Source organism: Callorhinchus milii, unplaced genomic scaffold (assembly GCF_018977255.1).
Source record: "Callorhinchus milii isolate IMCB2004 unplaced genomic scaffold, IMCB_Cmil_1.0 Scaffold3, whole genome shotgun sequence".
Lineage (NCBI taxonomy): Eukaryota > Metazoa > Chordata > Chondrichthyes > Chimaeriformes > Callorhinchidae > Callorhinchus > Callorhinchus milii.
This window is the reverse complement of record NW_024704744.1, coordinates 91,438,727-91,461,234: the sequence shown is the minus strand read 5'-3', so window position 1 is coordinate 91,461,234 and position 22,508 is coordinate 91,438,727. Positions and strand designations below refer to the sequence as shown.

The window sequence follows — 22,508 nt, the reverse complement described above, 5'->3', positions numbered from 1 at the left end:
TGCACTAATGACTGAACAACTTGAGACCTGACCTACACAGCACACTTCCATTACTTGGGAGCTGCGTTTGCTGCTCTTGATTCATTCTATTGCCAGCTTTCGTCCAGCAAGTCATTATAGTATCAATGACAAGCTATGTGGTTTTAGCTGGTTAGACTCCAGCAGTTATCCCAACGCACACTCTAGGGTCCCCAAGCCTTGGCTCTTGCCAGCCTATGCCTAATACTTTCCAGAATTAAGTAAACAGGATGCATCCCTCCAGGGAGAGAGAGAGTGTGCACATTCCATTCATTATCTTTAGGATTTCCATGTGTAGGTGGGAAATGCATGGAAATCTCAGCTTGGTTTGGATACTCTTAAGCACGTGATGGATATGGAAACCCATCACCACGGTGTATAGTCTCCTCACTCCACTAGTCATCAATAAATGGGTATGTTGTTTCTTATTCATTAAGTCCTTTGAGCACTATTTTATACCGTATTTCAAAACTCAATGTGTATCGTACTCTGAAATGCTAAAACATGATAAACTGCTTGTTTCTGAAAGCTCCCTTAAATACTGATCTGTTGCCAGAACATTGCTATTTACTTCAAAGGGTTTGCCCTTTGTTCTTACGAAAGCAGCTCAGTTAGGTGAACAAATCTTTTGATCATGGCATTGAGCATTTCCAAACCAAAGAGGAAATCATGTGCAGTGTGTAATGACCTAGCATGAGATTCAATGAGCCTTGAAATAAAATCTCAAATCCTTTCTTTAAAAAAAATCCAAATTACAGGCTCAGAACGAGAGATACAATGCAAAATGACATTTGTAAAGCGCCTTTCACGTTGCGACGTCCCAAGGCGCTGGACAGTCAGGGAGACAATCAAGGTAACTTCATTAGGAAGAATCTCGCCTCGCAAATGAGAGGACCTGGACAAAACTTTAGGCAGGTTTCCTTACTCCAGATGCCTCTGTTTGCCTAGCAGTAAATTGGGACCCGGTTGTTAATTGATTGGCGGATCACTTTTCTGGGGTTAATAATCCCTTCAAAACAAAGATAAATTTGAAAAAAGAATTATAATTTGGTCACTCAATCACGACTGTTTGTGGGAACACTGCTGTGCGTAATTGGCTGCCGCGTTTCACCCACAGTCAATTTACTTTGCAGTATATTCCGTTAAGCACTTTGAGACATCCCGAAGACATGATAAGGTGTTATATCAAATATCACTGGTATTATCCTCCTAAATCTTTGCTATATCCCCACTATCCTTTTGTATAATCGTTTTTCTCCAAACTGCACAAGCTATTCCTACTGTGGCCAACTTAAGAGTCTTGGTATTTTTCCACTCACTTTTACATATTAAATTACCATTTCTCCAGAGTGAAGGCATTTCCTAATGTGGCAACAGTTCCTTCAATTATTCTAGTAATTATGCTTGCATGTGCTTGGTTTGCTTGGTTGATGGAACTAAAGCTGTTTTTGTTGAACGTGATGCAATTTCGTTGAAGAATTTAGTCTTGTACTCAACGTTAAATTGTTTTCCGTTTTTATTAGTAGGCTTGTACAGTGCAACATTTAACTAATCCTTTTATGAATACTTGATTAAAAATATTACCCACTTTTTGTTTTAGAACACATTCAAGAGGCACATATACCTATCTTGTTGATTCCCTGCTTTGTCTTTATCTGAGTGCTCCGTGCATGATAGGAACTCAGGATACAATATAAAATTATATTTGTGCAGTGTCTTTCACGTCAGGAGCCCCAAGAATAGAGAGTAAGAGCTTGGCAACTCACCAAGCTACTTGTAATCAGGGGGTTTCTGTGAAGAATCACACACGTGGATCCTGTGGCATCTTACCACTGTCCAAATAGCTACGCCGTGGAGTCCTGTAGCACAGTGGTTAGAGCACTCGCCTCACAAGCTAGAGGACCTAGGTTCGATTCCAGGGCAGGGGGAAACGTTGGGCAAGTTTCCTTTCTCCACACATCTCTGTTTACCTAGCGGTAGGTAGGAACCCGGTTGTTAGTCGATTGGCAGATCGCTTTTTTGGGGATAATAATCCCTTCAAAAAAATTAAGAAGAATTTGGTCATGCAATCCACTACATGTTTGTGGGACACTGCTGTGCACAATTGGCTGCCATGTTTTGCCCATAAAATATAGAGTCAATTCACTTTACAGTATATTCTGTGAAGCGCTTTGAGACGTCTAGAAGACGTCTGGTGACTTTTGATTTTAATTAGTTCAAGTGCATCCAAGGGAAAAGGCAACTTGGACTCAGTCAATGGGACCCAGTGGATGACAAGAATTCAGCCCCTACCATCAGCCCCTAAATGTCTTAGTTGACCTTAATTAAAGTGATGTCCTTGGTACTCATAAATTTGTCTTGCATGAAGATTTGTTTGAAGGTAATTGAACTGTGATAATCGGTCAAACTTCATTCATCAGAAATAATGAGATGTAACCCCTTTTAAGAAAAGTGTACATGAAATTCCTTTGAAATTGTTTGATGAAGGGAAGGATTTTGTGTGTGTTAGATTTATTAGTTATCTGGAACTGTAAACAGCAAAACTACTGGGGCTGCGAGATTTGGGCACTGTGTCAAAATCGAGGAGCTGTTTGAAGTCTGTGGCAGCGCAGTAAATAAGGGGTGAAATTTCCGCTGAATGCTTTTTTAACCCTTTAGCCCTTTTTGCTGGCAACATTGCGCCAGTATTGGTTCTCATTCAGAAAAACTAATGTTAATTGGTGTCTGCAAATCCCAATTTAAATTTGTCCCGCTGACCTGAAGGGGGAGGGTGCCTGTAGAAGAGTAGAGAGGGTTTAGAAGGATTCAGAGTTTAGAGAAGTCGCCTCACAAGTGAGATGACCTGGGTTCAATTGCCGGGTAGGGCGAAATGTTGGGCACGTTTCCTTACTTGCCTGAGGTTTCACCCTGCCAGGAATTGAACCCAGGTGCTCTCGCTTGCGAGGCAAGTGCTATAACCACTAAACTACAGGACTCCACAAATTTTAATGTATGACAATATTCTGCAGGTCTTCTATGAAACATTTTTAAATATTGGCAAGCTACTTCAATTAGTTCTATTTGACGGATGTTTTAAATTATATATTCCTCTCCTTGCTCTGCATTCCAAAATATTGGAATTTGACTGTTTTGAAACCAGGTCTAATCCTGATTATTCTGCTGGAAATTGTTATTTCTAAACACTGAATAATCCCAGGTCATCCATAAACTTTAGGGTTCATAGCATCCATTTGAAACTTGGAAACCTGGTGCTTTTCACTAATAATCATAATAATAAAAATAATCCTTGCATTTGATATAGTCCCTTATCATGTCTTCTTGACGTCTCAAAGCACCTCACAGAATACATTGTAAAGTGAATTGACGGTATACTTGTGGGCGAAACGCGGCAGCCAATTACGCACAGCAGTGTCCCACAAACAGGCTTGGATTGAATGACCAAATTATTATTTTTTTTGAAGGATTATTATCCCCGGAAAAGCGATGCACAAATCGACTAGCAACCTCGCTCCTACTTGGTAGGTAAACAGAGGCGTGTGGAGTAAGGAAACTCGCGCAACATTTCGCTCTGTCCTGGAATCGAATCCAGGTCCTCTCGCTTGCGAGTCAAGTGCTCTAAGCATTGAGCTACAGGACTCCAAGTGAATTGATTGTGTTTTGTGAGCGAATAACTGCATAGAGTTTTCCGACTTCAAATCCTAAAGTCCAATAGGGTTTTCTTGTGAAGCAGAATTGCAGAGTTTCATTTCGTAGATAAAACTCAAACTTGCTTTTGTTTGCAAACCAAAATACTGCTGTAACCCAAAACAGTTAACTGCTGAATACTAACTGTCCTGTCGGCAAAACTGCCATCGCTAACTTTTTTGCAATTTGTATTTCATTTGTTTTATAACCGCCGGGCGTGGGAGAGGTGCTGCTGGATAAACAAGGCAAACACTATTCAAAACCTTATTTACATAAACCCAGGTGCCAAAATCCCCCCCCGATGGGAATGTGCAGTGCTAACGCAGTTCCAGTTATTGAGAAGCCACTTTGTCTAAGAAAACAAAGGGTGGATGGTTGAAAGCCATTATTATCTGAAAACCTATTGTTGTTGCTTGGGCAAATGATTGAAGATTTACATTCTTTTCCTCCTCACCCTCCCAAGTGAAGGTCCGCCAGGGACTGAGATGACAAATGGGACCCAGTGGATGAGCTTGACTTTGTCCAGTTTTACCTTATCCAGTCCAGTTGGGGTAGCTCTACTTTTTCATGGTTCAAAGGCTTGATGATCAAACTCGTGTTACCCGGTGTAAATAACATTGGAACATAAGATCCTACGACAATACATTTTGCCGAGACATCTGTTGCTTAGCAATCAATCTCTATGCCTCCCAAGTGGATAAAGATTCTGCTTTGTAAGGGATTTTGTTTGCTGCATGCTTGCTAAGGGAACTGGGGTAATTACACAAAACCCTTTCCTTTGGAGTGTATTGCAGCAGCAATTGCTAGAACACACTTCAGATTTCTTGTGCTCTTTTCAACTTGGCTTACAGAAGAGCGAACTGCATTTGAATCTAGCAAATAATAATAAAACGGCAGTAATCCTTGTGTTTAATATTTTACTTTAGCATGTCAAAAGTGCTATACAGATTGTACAGTAAAGTGTAGTGACTGTCTGTAGGTGAATGTGGCAGCCAATTTACACAGCAGTGTTCCACAAACAGCCGTTAAGTTGAATCGTTTTTTTAAATACAGCAGATTGTTGGCCAAGAAAGCAAATCCTTCCCTTTTCGAATTGTACTGTTGAGTTCTTAAACAATCGCCTCAATTAAAAACTCTATGGCTCCATTGGAAAACTGATGGAGTTTTTTCTCAGGGTCCTAACCAGATAGAAGTCATTTTATGCTGTTTGTGGGACGCGGCTGTGTACTCGATGGTTATCACTTTAACGTACAAAATACGGAGTCGCTACATTTTAAATGTTACAAATCCTGTGAATTTCTTTAAGTTGCTACTATTACAAGGCACTGTATCAAATCCAAAGACTCCTAAATATCTCGTGTTTTTCAAAGTCTCCAATACGGTGATAATAAAGGTGCCTTTAAGTGTCAATGCATTTGTACAACATTTAGGAATATGTTAACTCCAGAAAAATCTAATGCTAATTTTTAATGATTGCTTTGGGAATAAGAAATATCATACTATACAGTTCTTCAAACCGGGCAGAAACTGCCACTAAGTGGATTTACCTTCCGAGCAAAACTATTCTATATTTACTAGGATGCATCAGAGGTTGCGATAAAACAGCATGCCATCAAAATGGTTACAATATTTTTTTCAAAACGTTGCCCTCATCTGAAATGACCGACTTGCAGGCAAACAACCAATGTGCAGAGAGGTTTCTATGTAAGAATTTCCCCAGTGAAAGAAAACCAAGGTCCATCTAGCTCGTCTTCCACCATCCTGGCAGTCGCTTGACATGTGATGACCCAAACTAGAGATTGTCTCCTGAGATATTATTTTCTAGCAGAAATCTATCTCATTTGTTCCTCTTGTATTTATATTGAAAAAAAACTTTTAGGGATGGTGTCGTAATTACGAAATTCATTTTATAATGTAAGTAACTGGATACTGACATTAAATCTTGAGTGTCACAGTTTACACAGAGGATACAGTTAAAGATCCTGGTCCTCACTTCAAAGCCCTTCATGGTCTTGCTCCCCCCCCCCCCCCCCCCACCTCTGCGACCTCCTACCCCTACCATCCTGTTCAGTCCCTCTGCTCAGCGGGCTCTGGCCTGCTCCACGTCCCCCTCCTCGCTCGACCCACCATTGGCGTACGGGCCTTCCGCCACTCTGCCCCCACTCTCTGGAACTCCATCCCGCAGTCCCTCCGCCTCGCCCCCTCCCTTGCCTCCTTCAAGACCCGTCTCAAGATCCTCCTCATCGATGTGCTTTCAATCGCCCTGCTTCCCCCCGCCCTCCACCCTACCCCCAGCTCGGGTCCGTAACTGCCTATCCCAACGTGAAAGGTGCTTTACAAATGTAATTTTGTTGTTGTTTACAGTGCATGCCTGTTGTATAATCTGTAATGTCACCTCACTCGTTTCTTTTGACCTTGCTTTTCCCTAGGACTGCACTGTGTTTGAAATGGAAGCGAGTGTTTTCAATGTCGTAAGTGCCCCAATTTGACTATTTTTGTACTTTGAATATGATGGGAAATATGAATTATAAACTCATTGTCCAACTGTTACAGAATCAATTTCCCTCCATGTAAGGCCAATAACAGAGCTTGTGGAGTTGGTGGGCAAGACATGAATGCTCAGTATCCTGCCGTCCACCTCTTCTGCAACCTAATATGTTACCTTTCGACCAGGAGAAGATAATTTGCATTTCGGTTGAGACTTATTAGACTTATTTAAATACCTTATCTGCCTCATGGTTTGTTTACACATCAACTTTTATTATAAAACCAGTGATGTTTATCTTAAATCTATTGCTGCCAGCATCAGTTTATATATTGATCCCAGAAAGCCCTGCTCTATTGCAAACAACATTATTGCTGGTTGCTGGTATTAGCAACAACATCAATATGTAGCTTCAAATGTTTTTCCTCTGTTTACCTAGCAGTATGTAGAAACCCGGTTGTTAGTCAATTGTCAGATTGCTTCTTCGGGGTAATAATAACTTTAAAAATGTTTTTTTTAATTTAAATTAATAAATAATTTGATCACTCAATCCACGACTGTTTGTGGGACACTGCTGTGCACAATTGGCTGCTGCGTTTTGCCCACAAAATATGCACTTTACAGTATATTCTGTGAAGCGCTTTGAGACGTCTGATAAGGCGCTATTTCAAATGTAAGGATTAGTTATTATAAGAAATATCTATTTAAAATTTTGAATTCCATATGAGGCAGGATTGTTTTTGTGGAGACTCAAAAGTATGAAGTGTATAACTGTGATATTGTGGATATGTCTAGATTCCTCTTTGACTTATTTTTTTCAGTGCAAAGTTCTTAATGGCATTTGCGATCAGACGATCAGATCAGCGTCTGACCCTTTGTTGAGTCAAAGTGCATGTCTGGAAGAGGTTCATTTAACCAACATCAGACCAAATGAAGGACTGGTAAGCTGCAGTTTTAACATTTTCGATAGCTAGTTTTTATAAATCCTACCTTCATTGCCAATCAACACTAGTATTGAATCTCACTTGTGGTATACGTAACACATCGAGGTCTGAAACTAGCTGTAAAATTGTCTGGCAATGTATCTGTGTTGTATCTCAAAAGATGTAACAGTTTGTGCCCACTTTCAATAACTGTTTTAGCCCGCGTTCACCCACAAAATCAGTCCTTCCACTCAATTCTTTGAGACATCCTCCTGACGTGAAAATAATAAATAATAATAATCCTTGCATTTGATATAGTGCTTTTCACAACGGGAGGACATCCCAAAGCGCTTCACAGAACACACTGTAAAGTGAATTGACTGTATATTTGTGGGCGAACGCGGCAGCCAATTGCGCACAGCAATGTCCCACAAACAGTCGTAGATTGAAAATGACCAATTTATCATTGTTTTGTTTTTTGGCGGGATTATTATTAGGCTCTGTGTGGAGTAAGGAAACTTGCCCAAGGTTTCGTCCTGCCTGGAATTGAACTCAGGTCTCTCGCTTGCAAAGCGAGTGCTCTAACCACTGAGCTACAGGACTTCACGAAAGGCACTATATCAAACAAGGTTTATTATAACCTAATAGTTGGGATCCATCAAGTAATCCATAAACCCTATAAATCAGGTCAATGGTCTGATGATCCAAAAGCAGCCCATGTTTTAGTGTGCAACAACAACAAATTACATCTGTACGGTGCCTTTCACATCAGGAGGATAAACCAAGGCACTGGACAGTCAGGAATTTAGACCCGAGCTAGAGTGTTGGGATCAGGAGGGGTGGAGGGCAGGGAGGGTAGGGGGAGTGACAAAGGCACGGTCGACGAGGAGGATCTTGAGACATGCCTTGAAGGAGGCAAAGGAGGGAGACATGAAGGGACTGTGGGATGGAGTTCCAAAAGATGGGGGTAGAGAGGCTGAAGGCCCGACTGCTGAAGGTGGGGCAGACCAGATGGGAGTCTGCTGAGCACAGGAAATGGACAGGTCGATATGGGGTTAGCAGGTCACAGAGGTAGGAAGGAGCAAGGCCATGGAAACTGTAATATTACTCGATCCAAATCAAGGGTGTGTTAGTAGCTTTTCTATTTGTCAATCCAAACTCTTAGTAATCCACCACTCTACAACCACCCACTTTGTCCCACTCCCAGTGTCCTTTAGTGCTTCCTGCCCTTCTTCTTATTGTCCTTTTTGTTAATTATCAATTTACTCTTAAAGGAGTATCGAATAGAAAAACACAGACAGCTGGCATTTGCAAGGCAAGACAACCCAATTTGAAGTGTGACCACTGGCTTTCTCTGCACTGTTTGGATTTTGGGAGGATGTAAATGCCTGGATCCACATCCCAATAGCACTCCTCAGACATCATATCTAGGCTCAACTGCGCCAACTCGCTGCTTGTCAGCCTTCCCAACTCTTTCCTCCACATGCTGCAGATCATCCAGAACTCTGCAGCTTGTGTCCTCTCGCGCACCAGGCTCCGTGACGCCATCACCCCCACCCTCGTCCGGCTCCACTGGCTCCCCATCCCCCAGAGGACAGAGGTCAAGATCCTCAATCCCAAAATTAATGCAAAATTGCTGTGTTTATATTCTGTACCTATTTCAGTTTTTAAAAGAGGCTGTTTAAGTGCTTCACTACTAATTGATTGATGGAACAAATATTAAAAGTATTGTTTTCAGTAGAATGGGGTTTTGCTTTTACGGTGCGTTAGAAAACAGTTGGCCCTTTCAAATTTCACGTTTGTCATTCCTGGAATGGGGTAAAGTCAAGTTATGAACAGAACTGAAGTTAAACGGATAAAGGAAGGCAGAGATGATGATCAAATCTACAGCACTATGCTTTATGATCAGGGAAATGTCAATTATGGTATGCAGCCAGTCATGGCTGAGTAATCGCAATTTTAATATTGTGCCGCACTTAATACAGCATAAGTTTATAATCTACATTACTCAAGACTGCATGAGGCACTTTGGAAATCATGCCAAAAGCTCCGAGCATGGTGGAATCTGCCCTTTTACCATGTGGTACTTTTGTGGGCTGAATTTTGGTGCCTGGAAAACTTGCTATTCTAGGCACTGTACTGTTCCAGGAATGGAGGCGCGGGGGGAGAACATACAGAGAGAGCATTGACTGAAACTAGCAACAGTGTCAATACTGGTGTCTAAAAGGCAATGATTTCTAGCAAGATTCCTGGTAAAGCCCTCCACGGCCGTGCTCCTTCCTACAATAACAAGATTACATTTTTATAGCTCTTTTCACGTTGGGAGGACTTCCCAAGGTCCTACTTCTGTGACCTACTAATGCCATATCAACCTGTCCACTCCTTCCGCTAAGCAGACTCTGGCCTGCTCCATGTCCCCTGTCCGGGCCACCCCACCGTCAGCGGTCGGGACTTCAGCCTCTCTGCTCCAACTCTCTGGAACTCCATCCCACAATCCCTTCACCTCGCCCCCTCCCTTGCCTCCTTCAAGGCACATCTCAAGAACCTCCTCTTCGACCATGGCTTCAGCCATCCTCCTACTCCTACCCTCCCTGAATTCCACCCCTCCTGATCCCAACCCTCTGCTCTGGTCCAAATCCGTGATCGTCCAGTACCTTGGGACGTCCTCCCGATGTGAAAGGCCTTGTGTAAATGTAATTTGTTGATGATAAGGAATCCACATTGTGCAAATAGGGCCTTTTTACTTAAACAGAAAGTATATTGTGCCTAGTCTCTAAGAACAACTCTGCAGAAGTAGGTCAGGTTGAAGCAGAATTTGGGAAGGCAGAGCTGGTCTGTTTTTGGCTTCCACACTCCCGTTGTGGGTACTGATGCCTCCAACGGTTGCTGACAAAAACATTGTTCTACAGTGGATTAGCCCCCTCCAGATTCTTGAGTGAGTGAAAAGAGGGTAGTAAAAGACTCCTCCGATCTCAATTGGGGCAATAAGTTTACCTGATTTAAAGGCTTCAGAATTAGAAACATAGAAACAGGAGGAGGCCATTCAGCCCCTCGAGCCTGTTCCGGCATTTTATAAGATCATGGCTGATCTATACCTCAATTCCAATTACCCGCCCTTGCCCCGTAGCCCTCGATACCCTGACCTAATAATTATCAACGAGTTGAGAGAAACAAGGGATTAACAGCAGGAACTTCCTCCATGTTTTTTTCCTTTCAAGTAAAATCGATTTTCTCTTTCTAGGGAATGTATATTAAATCAACATACGATGGATTACACATTGTAACCGGGACGACAGAAAATGTAAGTAATGAAGTACCATTTTGTTCCAACTCTAGAGCATTGACTTTAGCTCTAAAGGCGCTATACAAATGTAATTTTGTTGTTGTAATATCGAATCCTTAAAAACTAAGCCGGTCTCATGATATCAGCCACTTTGCCAACAGTTATTGTTAATATTTGATGTAAGGTATTCTTGCCTAATTTTGTATGTTTGAATTGAATCAAATTTTTTGTTGCAATGCCTGAATTAGTTTACTTCTGTATCTCATGTACATTTCACCCACAAGTCACTGCACTTCATAATATATCACGTGAAGCACTTTAAGATGTCTTGACAACATATATTCAATGTAAGGATCATTATTATTTACTAATTGATTGCCACCCATTTTTATAGCGTTGGCTCTACTTTGATAGGCTCACAAATGGGCAATTCAGCTCATTGTGTCCTGTAGCTTAGTGGTTAGAGCACTCGTCTCGTAAGCGAGTGGACCCAGGTTCGATTTCCGACAAGGCGAAACATTGGGCAAGTTCCTTACTCCGCTCACCTCTGTTTACCTAGCAGTAAGTTGGAACCCAGTTGTTAGTCGATTGACAGATCGCTTTTCTGGGGTTAATAATCCCTTCCAAATAAAATAAAGAAAATTTGGTCCCTCAATTCACGACTGTTTGTGGGACACTGCCGTGTTCATCTGAAGGCTGCCTGTTCTTCAGATGAACATGAAAGATCCATTTGTGTTGTTGACAAAGTTATGGTAGTTGGTGGCATTGGGGAATTGGGGTGGGGGAAGGTATCCATAAATTTCCAAGCAATGCTATAAAAAAATTGAGATTACTAGCCAGCACTTCCACATGCATACAGAAGCCCAGATATGTTGAGAGAGAAACAGGAGTAGAGTATTCAACCCCTCGAGCCTGTTCCGCCATTCTATAAGATCATGGCTGATCTGTACCTCAACTCTCAATACCTGCCCTTGCCCCATACACCTTAATACCATGACGTAACAAATATCTATCTATTTTGAAATAATTTCACTTTGAAACACTGGGTAACTTTTTATATACACTAAAAGAAGAGCAACTTGGGGATTATTGTGTTGTGGTCAGTGTCACTTCCTGTTGACCATTCCCAAAAAATAGAGTAAGTTAAAACAACTGGTACCAATAATAAAATCCAGCAGAATGATGCCTAGACTGTTTTTGGTGGATGTAAAGGTTACAGTCCAAATAATTTATTGCTGTTTGTCAGCACATACATTACACACTCAGCTCCTGTTAACCCTACAAGCTAAAACTCTGCTTTCTGCATGTGTAAGACACCCGGTTGACCTCCAAAAAAAACACTACACACAGATAATGCTTGGTTTTGCATGTCGCTTACTGAAACACTTTCTATATTTTATATCTTCATGGTACATTTTTTCGTCACTCAGAAGATTAAATAACGTGCCAGATGTTCTCCAGATGCTAAACTGCTAAATATGCTGAGAACTCTTAAGGCACCTTTCCTTTTCCAGTTAGCATGCATATTTACTGCAGATGTTTCCACCAAATAAAATGTCTCTGACTTATTGGAATTTTTGGAGTCTTGCAGCTTAGCGGTTAGAGCACTTGCCCAGCAAACGAGGGAACCTCGGTTTGATTCCCGGGCAGGATAAGTTTCATTATTCCACACGCCTCTGTTTACCTAGCAGTAAGTAGGAACTCGGTTGTTAGTTGATTGGTGGATCACTTTTCCGGGGGTGATTTTTTTAAAAAAGGAAAAGAATTTGGTCGCTCAATCCACGACTGTTTGCGGGACACTGCTGTGCGCAATTAGCTGCCGCGTTTCGCCCACAAAATATACAGTCAATTCACTTTACAGAATGCTCTGTGAAGCGCGTTGACATGTCTCGAAGGTGTGATAAGGCTCTAGGTAAACAGAGGCGTGTGGAGTAAGCCATTTTGTCTAACTTTTCGCCCTGCCCAGGATTCAAACCCAGTTCTTTCACTGCGAGGTGAGTGCTCAAACCACTAAGCTACAGGACTGCACAAGTTAAATTTATCCTTGAATTAAAACCAATTAATCCCAGCACATGATTAATTGGTACCATCAACAATATAGAATACAGTACTGTGGTTTATTTAACCTACAGGCGTTTAACTGTTGATGCACTGAAGTTATAGACAATGCTTCGAGGGTGAAGAAAGAAGATAGAAATAAAACTTTATCAATCTGCCTCAAAGTAACATTATAAATTTTGTAGTGTAGGGTTTCTCACCAGGTAATGCTTGTATCCAGGTGAGGCCAATGATTCTAAACATTGTTCCTCCTAGCAACTAACAGTCTAGAAACTGGTATCTGCCTGCCCTTTGCTTGTTGAGTTCATTGGTTCTGGATCTGTCACCTCTATTGTAGAGCATTTATGGAGTCCTGTAACTCAGTGGTTAGAGCGCTCGCTTCACAAGTGAGAGGACCTGGGTTCGATTCCTGGGCAGGGCATAATGTAAGGCAAGTTTCCTTACTCCACATGTCTCTTTTCAAATAGCAGTAAGTAGGATGCCGGTTGTTAGTCGATTGGTGAATCGCTTTCACATGGGGTAATAATTCCTTTTTTTAAAAAATATAATAAATAATAATTTAGTCACTGAATTCCCAAATGTTTGTGAGACACTGCTGCATGCTATTGGCTGCCGCGTTTCACCCACAAAAATAATCAATTCACTTTACAGTATATTCTATGAAGGGCTTTGAGACGTCTCAAAGATTTGATAAGGCGCTGTATCAAATGCAAGGATTATTATTATAATTGCATTCCCAAGCAGTCTTTTCTAATTTTTTTTGAAAATTTCCCCTCTTCCTCTTTTTGTTTTCTCTCTCTCCCGCTCTCTTGAACAGCTGATTTTTTTTCTGCTTTTGTTGAAGGTTCAGATCCACATGTGCCATTTGTATTCTTCCCCTTCCCCTCTGCTCAGTCCTTCCTGTGAGTAAGTCCTGCCAGAGATCATAGTGAAGGAAAGAACATTCTCCAGAGGCCTCAGGGCACGGGTTGCTGCTCTGAGCAATGGATTTGCATTTTCTCACACTTGTGAAATCTGGTTTGTTTCAACAACAACCACAAGCTACATTAACACAGTGCCTTTCATGTCAGGAAAACAGTCAGGGATTTGGGCCCGAGCTGGGGGTTAGGATCAGGTGGGGGTGGAGGGCAGGGCGGGTGGTGGTAGGAGGGTGATCGAAGGCGCGGTCTAAGAGGAGGGTCTTGAGACGTGCCTTGAAAGAGGCAAGGGAGGAAGCAAGGTGAAAGGACTGGGATAGAGTTCCAGAGGGTGGGGTCAGAGAGGCTGAGCTGAAGGTCCAACTGCTGTTGGTGGGGTGGGCCAGGCAGGGGACGTAGAGCAACTTTCTGCTGACAAAGCACTATGTTTTGTAAGCACTGTGAATGAAGATCAGCAGCCACGAAGGCAAGCTGCTGATCTGGTTTGAGTTTCTTACTCTGCTGTATGGAATTAAAGATTTGAATATGCTTTTACTTATCTGAGTTTCCTGATTACAAAGGATTCCATCCCTTCATTTCTGTGTAAATAGTGGATGAAGATCCATGTCACAGCTGCCATTAGTTCATTACATCCAGCAACCTGTTGTGACAATGTGAGAGACTGAAAAATACTGATTAATGATTATTACCCCTGATGACAAGTCTACAAGAGCACGTGCCACAAGCACAAATCTTACCTGATGTTCTACATTTTCCATATTTTGGAGTTTGAGAGTGAGGCAGCGCAAGGCTCTTCAAATCATTGAGTCTATGCCGCTCGACTGGCTTCGGCTTCCTGCATGTCTCCTATGCCCTCCATTCCACCATTGGTGGCCACTCTTTCAGCCACTACGCCCCAAAACTCTGGAACACTCTTCCTGTATCCCTCTATCTTGCCCCTTCCTTGCCCATCTTCAGGTCATGCCTGAAGACCTTCCTCTTTTAACCCTAACCCTCACCCCTGTTGTTGTCAGGCTCCATCACTGTTGAGCACTCTCGGACCCTTTCCGTGTGCGAGTGGTCTATATAAATGAAGTCATTGGTGGTGTTAGCTCCCCTGTTAGTGCTATTTGTGATCTTCCCATTCCCCTTGTCATTCCTAATAAACTTTTGTGTGTGTGTTTTTTTTTCTTGAAGTGGTCATCCCATTCCTTTTTAAATGCTGCTTAGTTTCAACCTCCGCTTCTGGGCGAGCATTTCGCATTGTTCGCATGAACATTTTTTTCCTCGTGATATTGCATAATGAGAGAATAGTTTCATGGAGGCCCTGTATAAGCTGATGCTTTTTTTTCCCTCCACCTCATTGCAAGTCTGTACATGTTGGTAACTAGCCTATGTGATTAAGGGACCAGTCCCACGAGATGAGTTGTTTTTCACAGAAGTCGGTTTGGGTGCGGATGGAACAATGTGAATGAAATGTATCTAGAAACCAGAACCTCGTCCTTTAACTCCAGCAACTGAAATTCACCCGATCCCTAAAATAGGAAATGTTTAGGCTTCACATTTCTGATCTGCCACTATTGCTATTAGAAACCCATGGAGGAGGCCATTTAGCCCCTCAAGCCTATTCTGCCATTCTATAAGATCATGGCTGATCTGTACCTCAACTCCAATTCACTTTACAGTATAAGCGCATTGAGACTTCTCGAAGACGTGATAAGCTTCATGTAAATAGTGAATGAAGATCCATTTTATAGCTGCGATTAGTTCATTACATCCAGCAGCCTGTTGTGACAATGTGAGAGACTGAAAGATACTGATAATCAATGATTATTACCGCTGATGACAAGTCTACAAATGCAAAGATGATATAGGATTATTATTGTCTGATACACCTAGATCTCAATAGTGAACAAACATTCATTGTTTTGCCACCGCTCTGTGTTTTGCAGTCGCCTGCTGATAGATCGCGAAAGATTCATGCCGGAGATGAGGTGATCCAGGTGAATCGGCAGACTGTGGTGAGTACAGAGGAGACGGCTCATGTATTTACCATGCCAGTTCTATCTGATAAAGCTGATCAGATTCCAAGATATAGAATAGAATCATAGAATATTACAGCACAGAAATAGGCCACTCGGCCCATTCTGCCTGTGCCGGTTCTTTGAATAGCTACCCAATCAGTCCCACTCCCCCTGCTCTTTTCCCATGTACTTGTTGATTTTTCCTTTTCAAGTCCCTATCTAATTCCCTTTTGAAAGTGGTTATAGGATCTGTTTCCATCTCCCTTTCAGCCAGTGCATTCCAGACCGTAACAACTTTCTGTGTTTTAAAAACAAAACAAAAAAAAATTCTCATCTCCCCTATGGTTCTTTTGCCAATTATCTTGAATCTATTCCCTTGGCTACCTTTTTTTGAATTTTTTCAACTTGCATTTTTTGAATCAACACCTCATTTTATCAGCTGCTGATCTACTAGATGACAAGATCCCTCAGCAAACTGTTGTGTATGTGAATGAAAGAAAAAAAATTGGTGAATGATAAAAGGTTTCCTTTTGACTCCACAAAAACAATGGCATAAAATCTAGCTTTGATCCGTCGCTTGTGCTGAGTTGGCAGACTAGCTATGGTAATCGTAATTAGAACCCAACTGGCATTCCTGAGCTGTGAAGAAAGCTCAGCTCTAAGGAGATCTCCCACCACCACCATCACAAAGGAGTGGAGTCCTGTAGCTTAGTGGTTAGAGCAGTCTCCTTGCAAGTGAGGCGACCTGAGTTCGGGCAGGGCGAAATGTTGGGCAAGTTTGATTACTCCACACGTCTCTGTTTATCTAGGAATAAAAAGGAACCCAGTTGTTAGTCAATTGGCGGATCGCTTTCCCGGGGTTAATAATCCCTTCAAAAAATAAAGAATAATAATAATAAATTGGTCATTCAATCCACGACTGTTTATGAGACATTTGTGCGCAATTGGTTGCCGCGTTTCGCCCACAATATATACAGTTAATTCACTACATTATATTGTGTGAAGTGCTTTGCGACATCTCAAAGACGTGATAAGACGCTGCAACAAATGCAAGGATTATTATATTATTTATAAGAACCTACATTGAAACATTTCTTATATGCTGGCAAGGCCTGCAGTCTTGAGTTGCCACCCTTTAAATACTTCCCAATTATATTTCAGAATTAAACCACCAAAGTTTTTAAAAGCATCCACTCCTAGTTTCACTGATCCACTTGATGCTATTGACAGCTCTACTGCAGAAGGTTCAACAAACTGCCAAAGGTTTCTGCCCAAAATGATGGGTGATATAATGTTCAGTGCATCTGAACAGGAGAATTAAAATTGATCATTTGAGCTTTGAATGCTACAGGAAACTAAACTAAGAGTGGGAACAGTCGATAACGTTCAATTGTAATTTCTTTTCTCCACATTAGGTTGGCTGGCAATTAAAGAACCTGGTTGGAAAACTGCGAGAGGATCCTACGTGTGTGGCACTGCTGCTGAAGAAAAGACCATCCAACACGTGCAATTTTACTCCCGCTCCTCTGAAGAACATGCGCTGGAAACCACCAGTTGCACAGGTGACAAAAGTACAGTTGCTTTGCTCCTTCCTCCCTCTATGACCTGCTATCACCATATAAACCTGCCCACTCCCTCCGCTCAGCAGACTCCAGCCTGCTCCGTGTCCCTCACGGTGGTCGAGCCTTCAGCCTCTCTGCCCCCACCATCTGGAGCTCCATCCCACGGTCCCTTTACCTCACTCCCTCCTTTGCCTCCTTCAAGGCACGTCTCAATACCTTCCTCTTTCGACCGCGCCTTCGGTCACCCTCCTACTCCTACCCTCCCTGCAGTCCACCTCTCCCGATCGCAACCCCCAGCTTTGGTCCCAAATCCCTGTCTATCCAGCACCTGGGGACATCCTCCTGATGTGAAAGGCACGTTATGATATGACTCTTAAATTAAAAGCTGGTTGCCTTTTTAAATAATAAAAAAAACAATTCTCGGAAATATTCTCTTGCCACCCACAATTTGGTATGATATTATTTTATTATTTTATATGATAATATAATATAATATAATATAATATAATATTCTCTCTGTAATATACTCCTGTTTGTATGTGTGACACCATATCAAGGAAGTCTAATTCTGTGACAGGTGAAGAATTGAGTTTGAGATATTTTTAAAGTTGTAATAGCCTAAATGTATTTAATCCAAAAGACTGGATTTTAAAATTCTTAATTATTTGAATGTTCAGCTGCAGTTTGGACCAATCTGAAAAAAAAGCTGACTGCAGTTTTAATACGACTGATAATAATCCTTGCATTTGATATGCAACAAGTTGCACTTATATAGCGCCCTCCATGCAGGCTAGCGGCTCAGAGCGCTTAACAGTAGTGGAACCTGACTCCAAGCCGGGGGTCGGCAGGTAACCGTAACCACGGTTGAGAAGGAAGGTTTTCAAGTGAGACTTGAAAAAGGAGAGAAAAGGAGCAAGGTTGAGGGATTGAGGGAGAGCGTTCCAGAGTTTTGGGCGTAGTGGCTGAAAGTGCGACCTCCAATGGTGGAGCGGAGGACACAATGATGAGCAGGAGGCCAGTGCCAGTCGAGCGGAGGCACAGAGTGGTGGATTGGGGAGTCAGGAGGTCGGAGAGGTAGGGAGGTGGCAGGGAGTGAAGGAGTTTGAACATGATTGTGAGGACCTTGAAGTGTGAGAATATAGTGCATTTTCACGTCTTCGAGACATCTCAAAGCACTTCACACAATATACTGTAAAATCGATTGACTGTATAAAGTGAATACTGTACAGTATTATGAACATGGCAATATTTTATGATTAAACTATATTTTATTTAATATATTTAATTGACCTTCACAGAAATGCTGTTGTCTTTGAATGGTGGAGTAAGGCCAATAACCGGGCCATGTGGAAATTGTTGGAATAGAATAATTTCCAATCATTCTCGTGGTTCATGCCAAGAATACGCAAGATGGAATATTTGTAACACTTGCAGAGTTATTTCAGTGATTTTTGTTTCCCCTCAACAAAAATATCCTGCAGTGAGAGAACCCGAGTTCAATTCCTGGGCAAGGTGAAACCTTAGGAAAGTTTCTTTACTCCATACTATCCTGTTTACCTAGCAGTAAGTAGGAACACGGTTATTACTCGATTGGTGGATTGCTTTTCCGGAGGTAATAATTCCTTCAAAATGAAATAAATAAATAATATTAATAATTTGGTCACTCAATCCACGACTGTTCGAGGGACCCAACTGTGTACTCTGTGAAGAGTTTTGGGATGTCTTGGAAGACGTGATAAGGCGCTATATCAAAAACAAGTATTATTATAATTCCTAAACTGAATGATGATACAAAATGTTTTGCTACAACACATTGTACATGTTGCATATGTGATGAATTGGATTGCAGCTAAGAAAATATCAAATAAGGTTGAAGTTAACTTGACCACCCGTATCTTGTTTTCCTCTTCAGACCAGCTCCCCACCAAACATAACCCCGTCTACAGCCAGCACGATGGAAATGTCTGTGAAGAAAGAAAAGCCAGCGATTGACGATCTGTACATCCCACCCCCGCCAGCTGTACCCTATACTCCGCGGTATGAAAATTCACACAGTTGCAGAACAGAGAGTTTCATTCATAGTTGAAGCTGGCACGCGAACATGAAATTAATTCACACATGAGAATGTACACATTTCATATTTGTGGGAAATTTCGAACAGCTGCGTGAGAATGCACGTGTGAATTACAACTTTTGCTACTTTTGGGTTCAACTGCTACCAATTATACCATCCGCTGGGTTGGGTACATAAGTTAACTCTACATAGTTTGCATAAAAAGTATTGCTGATCACCTGAAGAGTTTAAAAAACAAAATAACTTTGGGATTGAAATGGAGGTACCATTCTGTGTTAGCGAAACCACAGCCTGCGTGGCTTCTCTTATACATGAAACTAATCTATAAGATTATACAGTCAATTCAGTTTACAGTATATTCTATGATGTGCATCGAGACGTCTCGAAGGCGTGATAAAGTGTTATATCAAATGCAAATGACACATTTTGTACAGACTATTTTGTGTGGATAATGACCCCTCCAAAAAAAAGTGAGGAAATAGTTTCTGGTCTCTTTCTTCCTCATGTTTAGGAATGACAAAGGCGATTTGGATTATGAAGAGGTCAGGAAGCAAGGGCCAGTAAGGCCTGTACCGAAGGGTTCTGAGTCACCAAATTCCTTCCTTGATCAAGAATACCAGAGACGCCGATTTACCATCGCTGATTATGACCACTTGCCTCCGTATGCATTGGAAATTCTTATACCGACAAAACTGCGGGACAAGACATATTTATATGGTTTGTTACCTTCCTGTGTAATTCAACCTGTTTGCGCTAAGTATTGTTTATTTTCCAAATTTCACCATCTGGATAGGATATTGTTGAACTAAGATCCTTCCATTCTTCTTGTCTCTTGTTTTCGAGTGCTAATTTGGAACCACAGCAACAACAACGTGCATTTATATACCGCTCTTCATGTGGGGTAGCGTCCCAGAGTGTTTGACAGTGGTGGAGTCTGCCCCCGAGCCAGGGGGAGAAGGAAGGGGGAGGTGACCATAAACACATTCAAAAAGGAAGGTCTTTAGGCAGAATTTGAAAGTGGGGAGGGAGGGGCCTGGCGGAGGGATTGAGGGAGAGAGTTCCAGAGTTTTGCAGTGTAGTAGCTGAAAGCACGGCCACTGATGGTGGAGTGGAGGAGACAAGGGACAAACAGGAGGCCAGAGCCAGCTGAACGAAGGCAGCAGGTGGTGGAGTCAGGGGTAAGTAGGTCGGAACTAGGTAGAAAGGTGCAAGGGCATGAAGGGAAAGGAACTATGGCTCCCTGTTACACTATTCTTATTATGATTTGTTTTAACTAGCCCTGGCTGAACTTTGCTTACCTCTATGTATTTTCAATTTATGCCTACTTCCCTCCCCACCCCCAAAAAAATGGCTTGTATGCATTCTCAATGCAGTTTTTAATGAATGTGAAAACACAATTGGACAAATTATAAGGCCTCAAGATATTGGAGTGGGGTAGGTGCACAGCAGGAGTGCTTCACTGAAAAATTAGGAATGCTGACTGTTGGTACAGGGTGTCTAAAATAGAGAGGGAAAGGGGAAATCATACAATACTACAGCACAGAAGGAGGCCTTTCGGCCCACCGTGCCTGTGTCGGTTCTTTGGAAGAGCTGCCCAACTAGCTCCACTCCTCTGCTCTTTGCCCATTTCGTTGCAAATTTTTCCTTTTCAATTGCCTATCCAATTCACTTTTGAAAGTTGTTATTGAATCTGTTTCCAAATTCCTTTCAGGCAGTTCCAGACCGTAACGACTGTGATTTTTAAATAAAAATCCTCGTCTCTCCGGTTCTTTTGCCAATTAACTTAAATCTATGACCCCTGGTTACCGACCCACCCGCCAGTGGAAACAGTTTCTCCTTATCTACTCTATCAAAACCCCTCATAATTTTGAACACCTCTATTAAATCTCCCTTTAACCATGTCTGGCTCCAAGGAGACCAATCCCAGTCTCTCTATCCTCCACATAACTAAAGTCCCTCATCCCTGGTACCATTCTGGTAAATCTCCTCTGCACCGTCTTCAAGTCCTTGACATCCCTCCCAGAATTGGACATAATACTCCAGCTGAGGCCTAACGAGTGACTTATAAAAATATAGCAAATCTTCCTTGGTTCAATATTCAATGAATAAAATCTTTCATTGTCATTGAAAGAAATCTTTCTTTACAACCTGCATTTTTTCCATTATGTAGTTTTTGTACTGTATTTCAACACTGTTTTGACTTTAAGACTGAGAATGGTCATGTAAAATATTATCCTGACGTGCAGTGTAAAAATAGCTATAAATTATCATTTGGTTTTCTATTAATAGGAAAACCTCGTCCTCTGTCGATGCCTGTCGGGAATTGGATTGGCGCAATGGATTCTCATCGAAAACCTCGAGTGGAAGGAAGGAAAGGTAAATTGAAAAGTGAATCACAATAATAGTAGTAACAATAATACTACTTGCATTTGATATAGTGCCTTATCATGTCTTCGTGACAACTGCAAATTACATTTTTGTAGCCCCTCTCATGTCGGTAGGACATCCCAAGGCGCTGGATCCAAGCAGGAGTTTGGGATCAGGTGGGGGTGGAGGGCAGGCAGGGTAGAGTTTCACTTGTAAAGTGAAACGACAATAAATTTAAGTGGATATAAATTTGTGGTCGTAATTTTAAATAGTTTAAAACAAACCAAATGAACAAACATTTAGATATTTAAGAGTCTGAAATAAATGGATCATGTTGCGTGATCAATGCAAGTCCCAACCAGTTACATGTCCATTTGATATTAGTTTGCAGGGAATTTCTTTCTGCACAGAGGGTTTCACAATTCTATTATAATATGAGGAAAGGTGCTTGAAGATGTTTGTGTCTGTTTGTATTTCAATTCACATAGTTGGATTTTATATTGATACATTACTTAAAAGTGGAAATATTTAACAGCCTAAACTATATGGAGTTTAGCAGAAAGGCACGTTCCCACACAGAATGGTGGGAGTGTACACTTCTCTGCCACAGTCAGTTATTTGGGCAACAACCTTTCATGTCGTGAGGACGTTCCAAGGGATTGGACAGTCAGGGATTTGGACCCGAGCAGAGAGTTAGGATCTGGAGGGGTGGAGGGCAGAGAGGGTAGTAGTAGGAGGGTGACCAATGGCACGGTCGAAGAGAACAGTCCAAAAAAAAGACTGAACCAATGGTTGAGGGTGAATAAAGTTGAGGGATAAGGGGGAAAAGGCTAGAACGAGGGATAGGATGTAGAATGGGTACTCGTGCAGAGTATAAACATCAGCTAGATGGGATAGGCTGAGTGGCCTGTGTTTGAGCTGTACTTTCTATGAACCTTTGAGTTCAGATTAATTTAATGTCTTGCCTGAAAGGTGGCGTCTTCAATAAGGCAAGGCTGACCAGGCTTCCAATAGAGTGACAGCCAGGCAGACACTAGGTGCCATTCAGAGTGCTGATGTGGGCTTTGGACCACGACAATCAGACTGGGAGGTGTGAGTTCTCACCCCAGTATTATTAATCCCACTTTCCAGCTA

At 41.9% G+C, this 22,508-nt stretch overlaps 1 protein-coding gene across 2 annotated transcripts in view; it reads left to right on the top strand.

Annotated features, from left to right (window-relative positions):
- Positions 1–22,508, top strand: part of cnksr3 (cnksr family member 3) — a 67,996-nt gene that overhangs the window by 40,961 nt on the left and 4,527 nt on the right. Inside the window, exons 5-12 of one of the 2 annotated variants that reach the window (XM_042333049.1) lie at positions 6,132–6,173; positions 7,009–7,128; positions 10,352–10,411; positions 15,300–15,368; positions 16,787–16,933; positions 18,846–18,970; positions 19,519–19,724; positions 21,297–21,383. In XM_042333049.1, the coding sequence (XP_042188983.1) occupies positions 6,132–6,173; positions 7,009–7,128; positions 10,352–10,411; positions 15,300–15,368; positions 16,787–16,933; positions 18,846–18,970; positions 19,519–19,724; positions 21,297–21,383 (856 nt within the window). Of the gene's footprint in view, positions 1–6,131; positions 6,174–7,008; positions 7,129–10,351; positions 10,412–15,299; positions 15,369–16,786; positions 16,943–18,845; positions 18,971–19,518; positions 19,725–21,296; positions 21,384–22,508 lie in introns of both variants that reach the window. The other variant, XM_042333047.1, reaches the window with a different exon arrangement.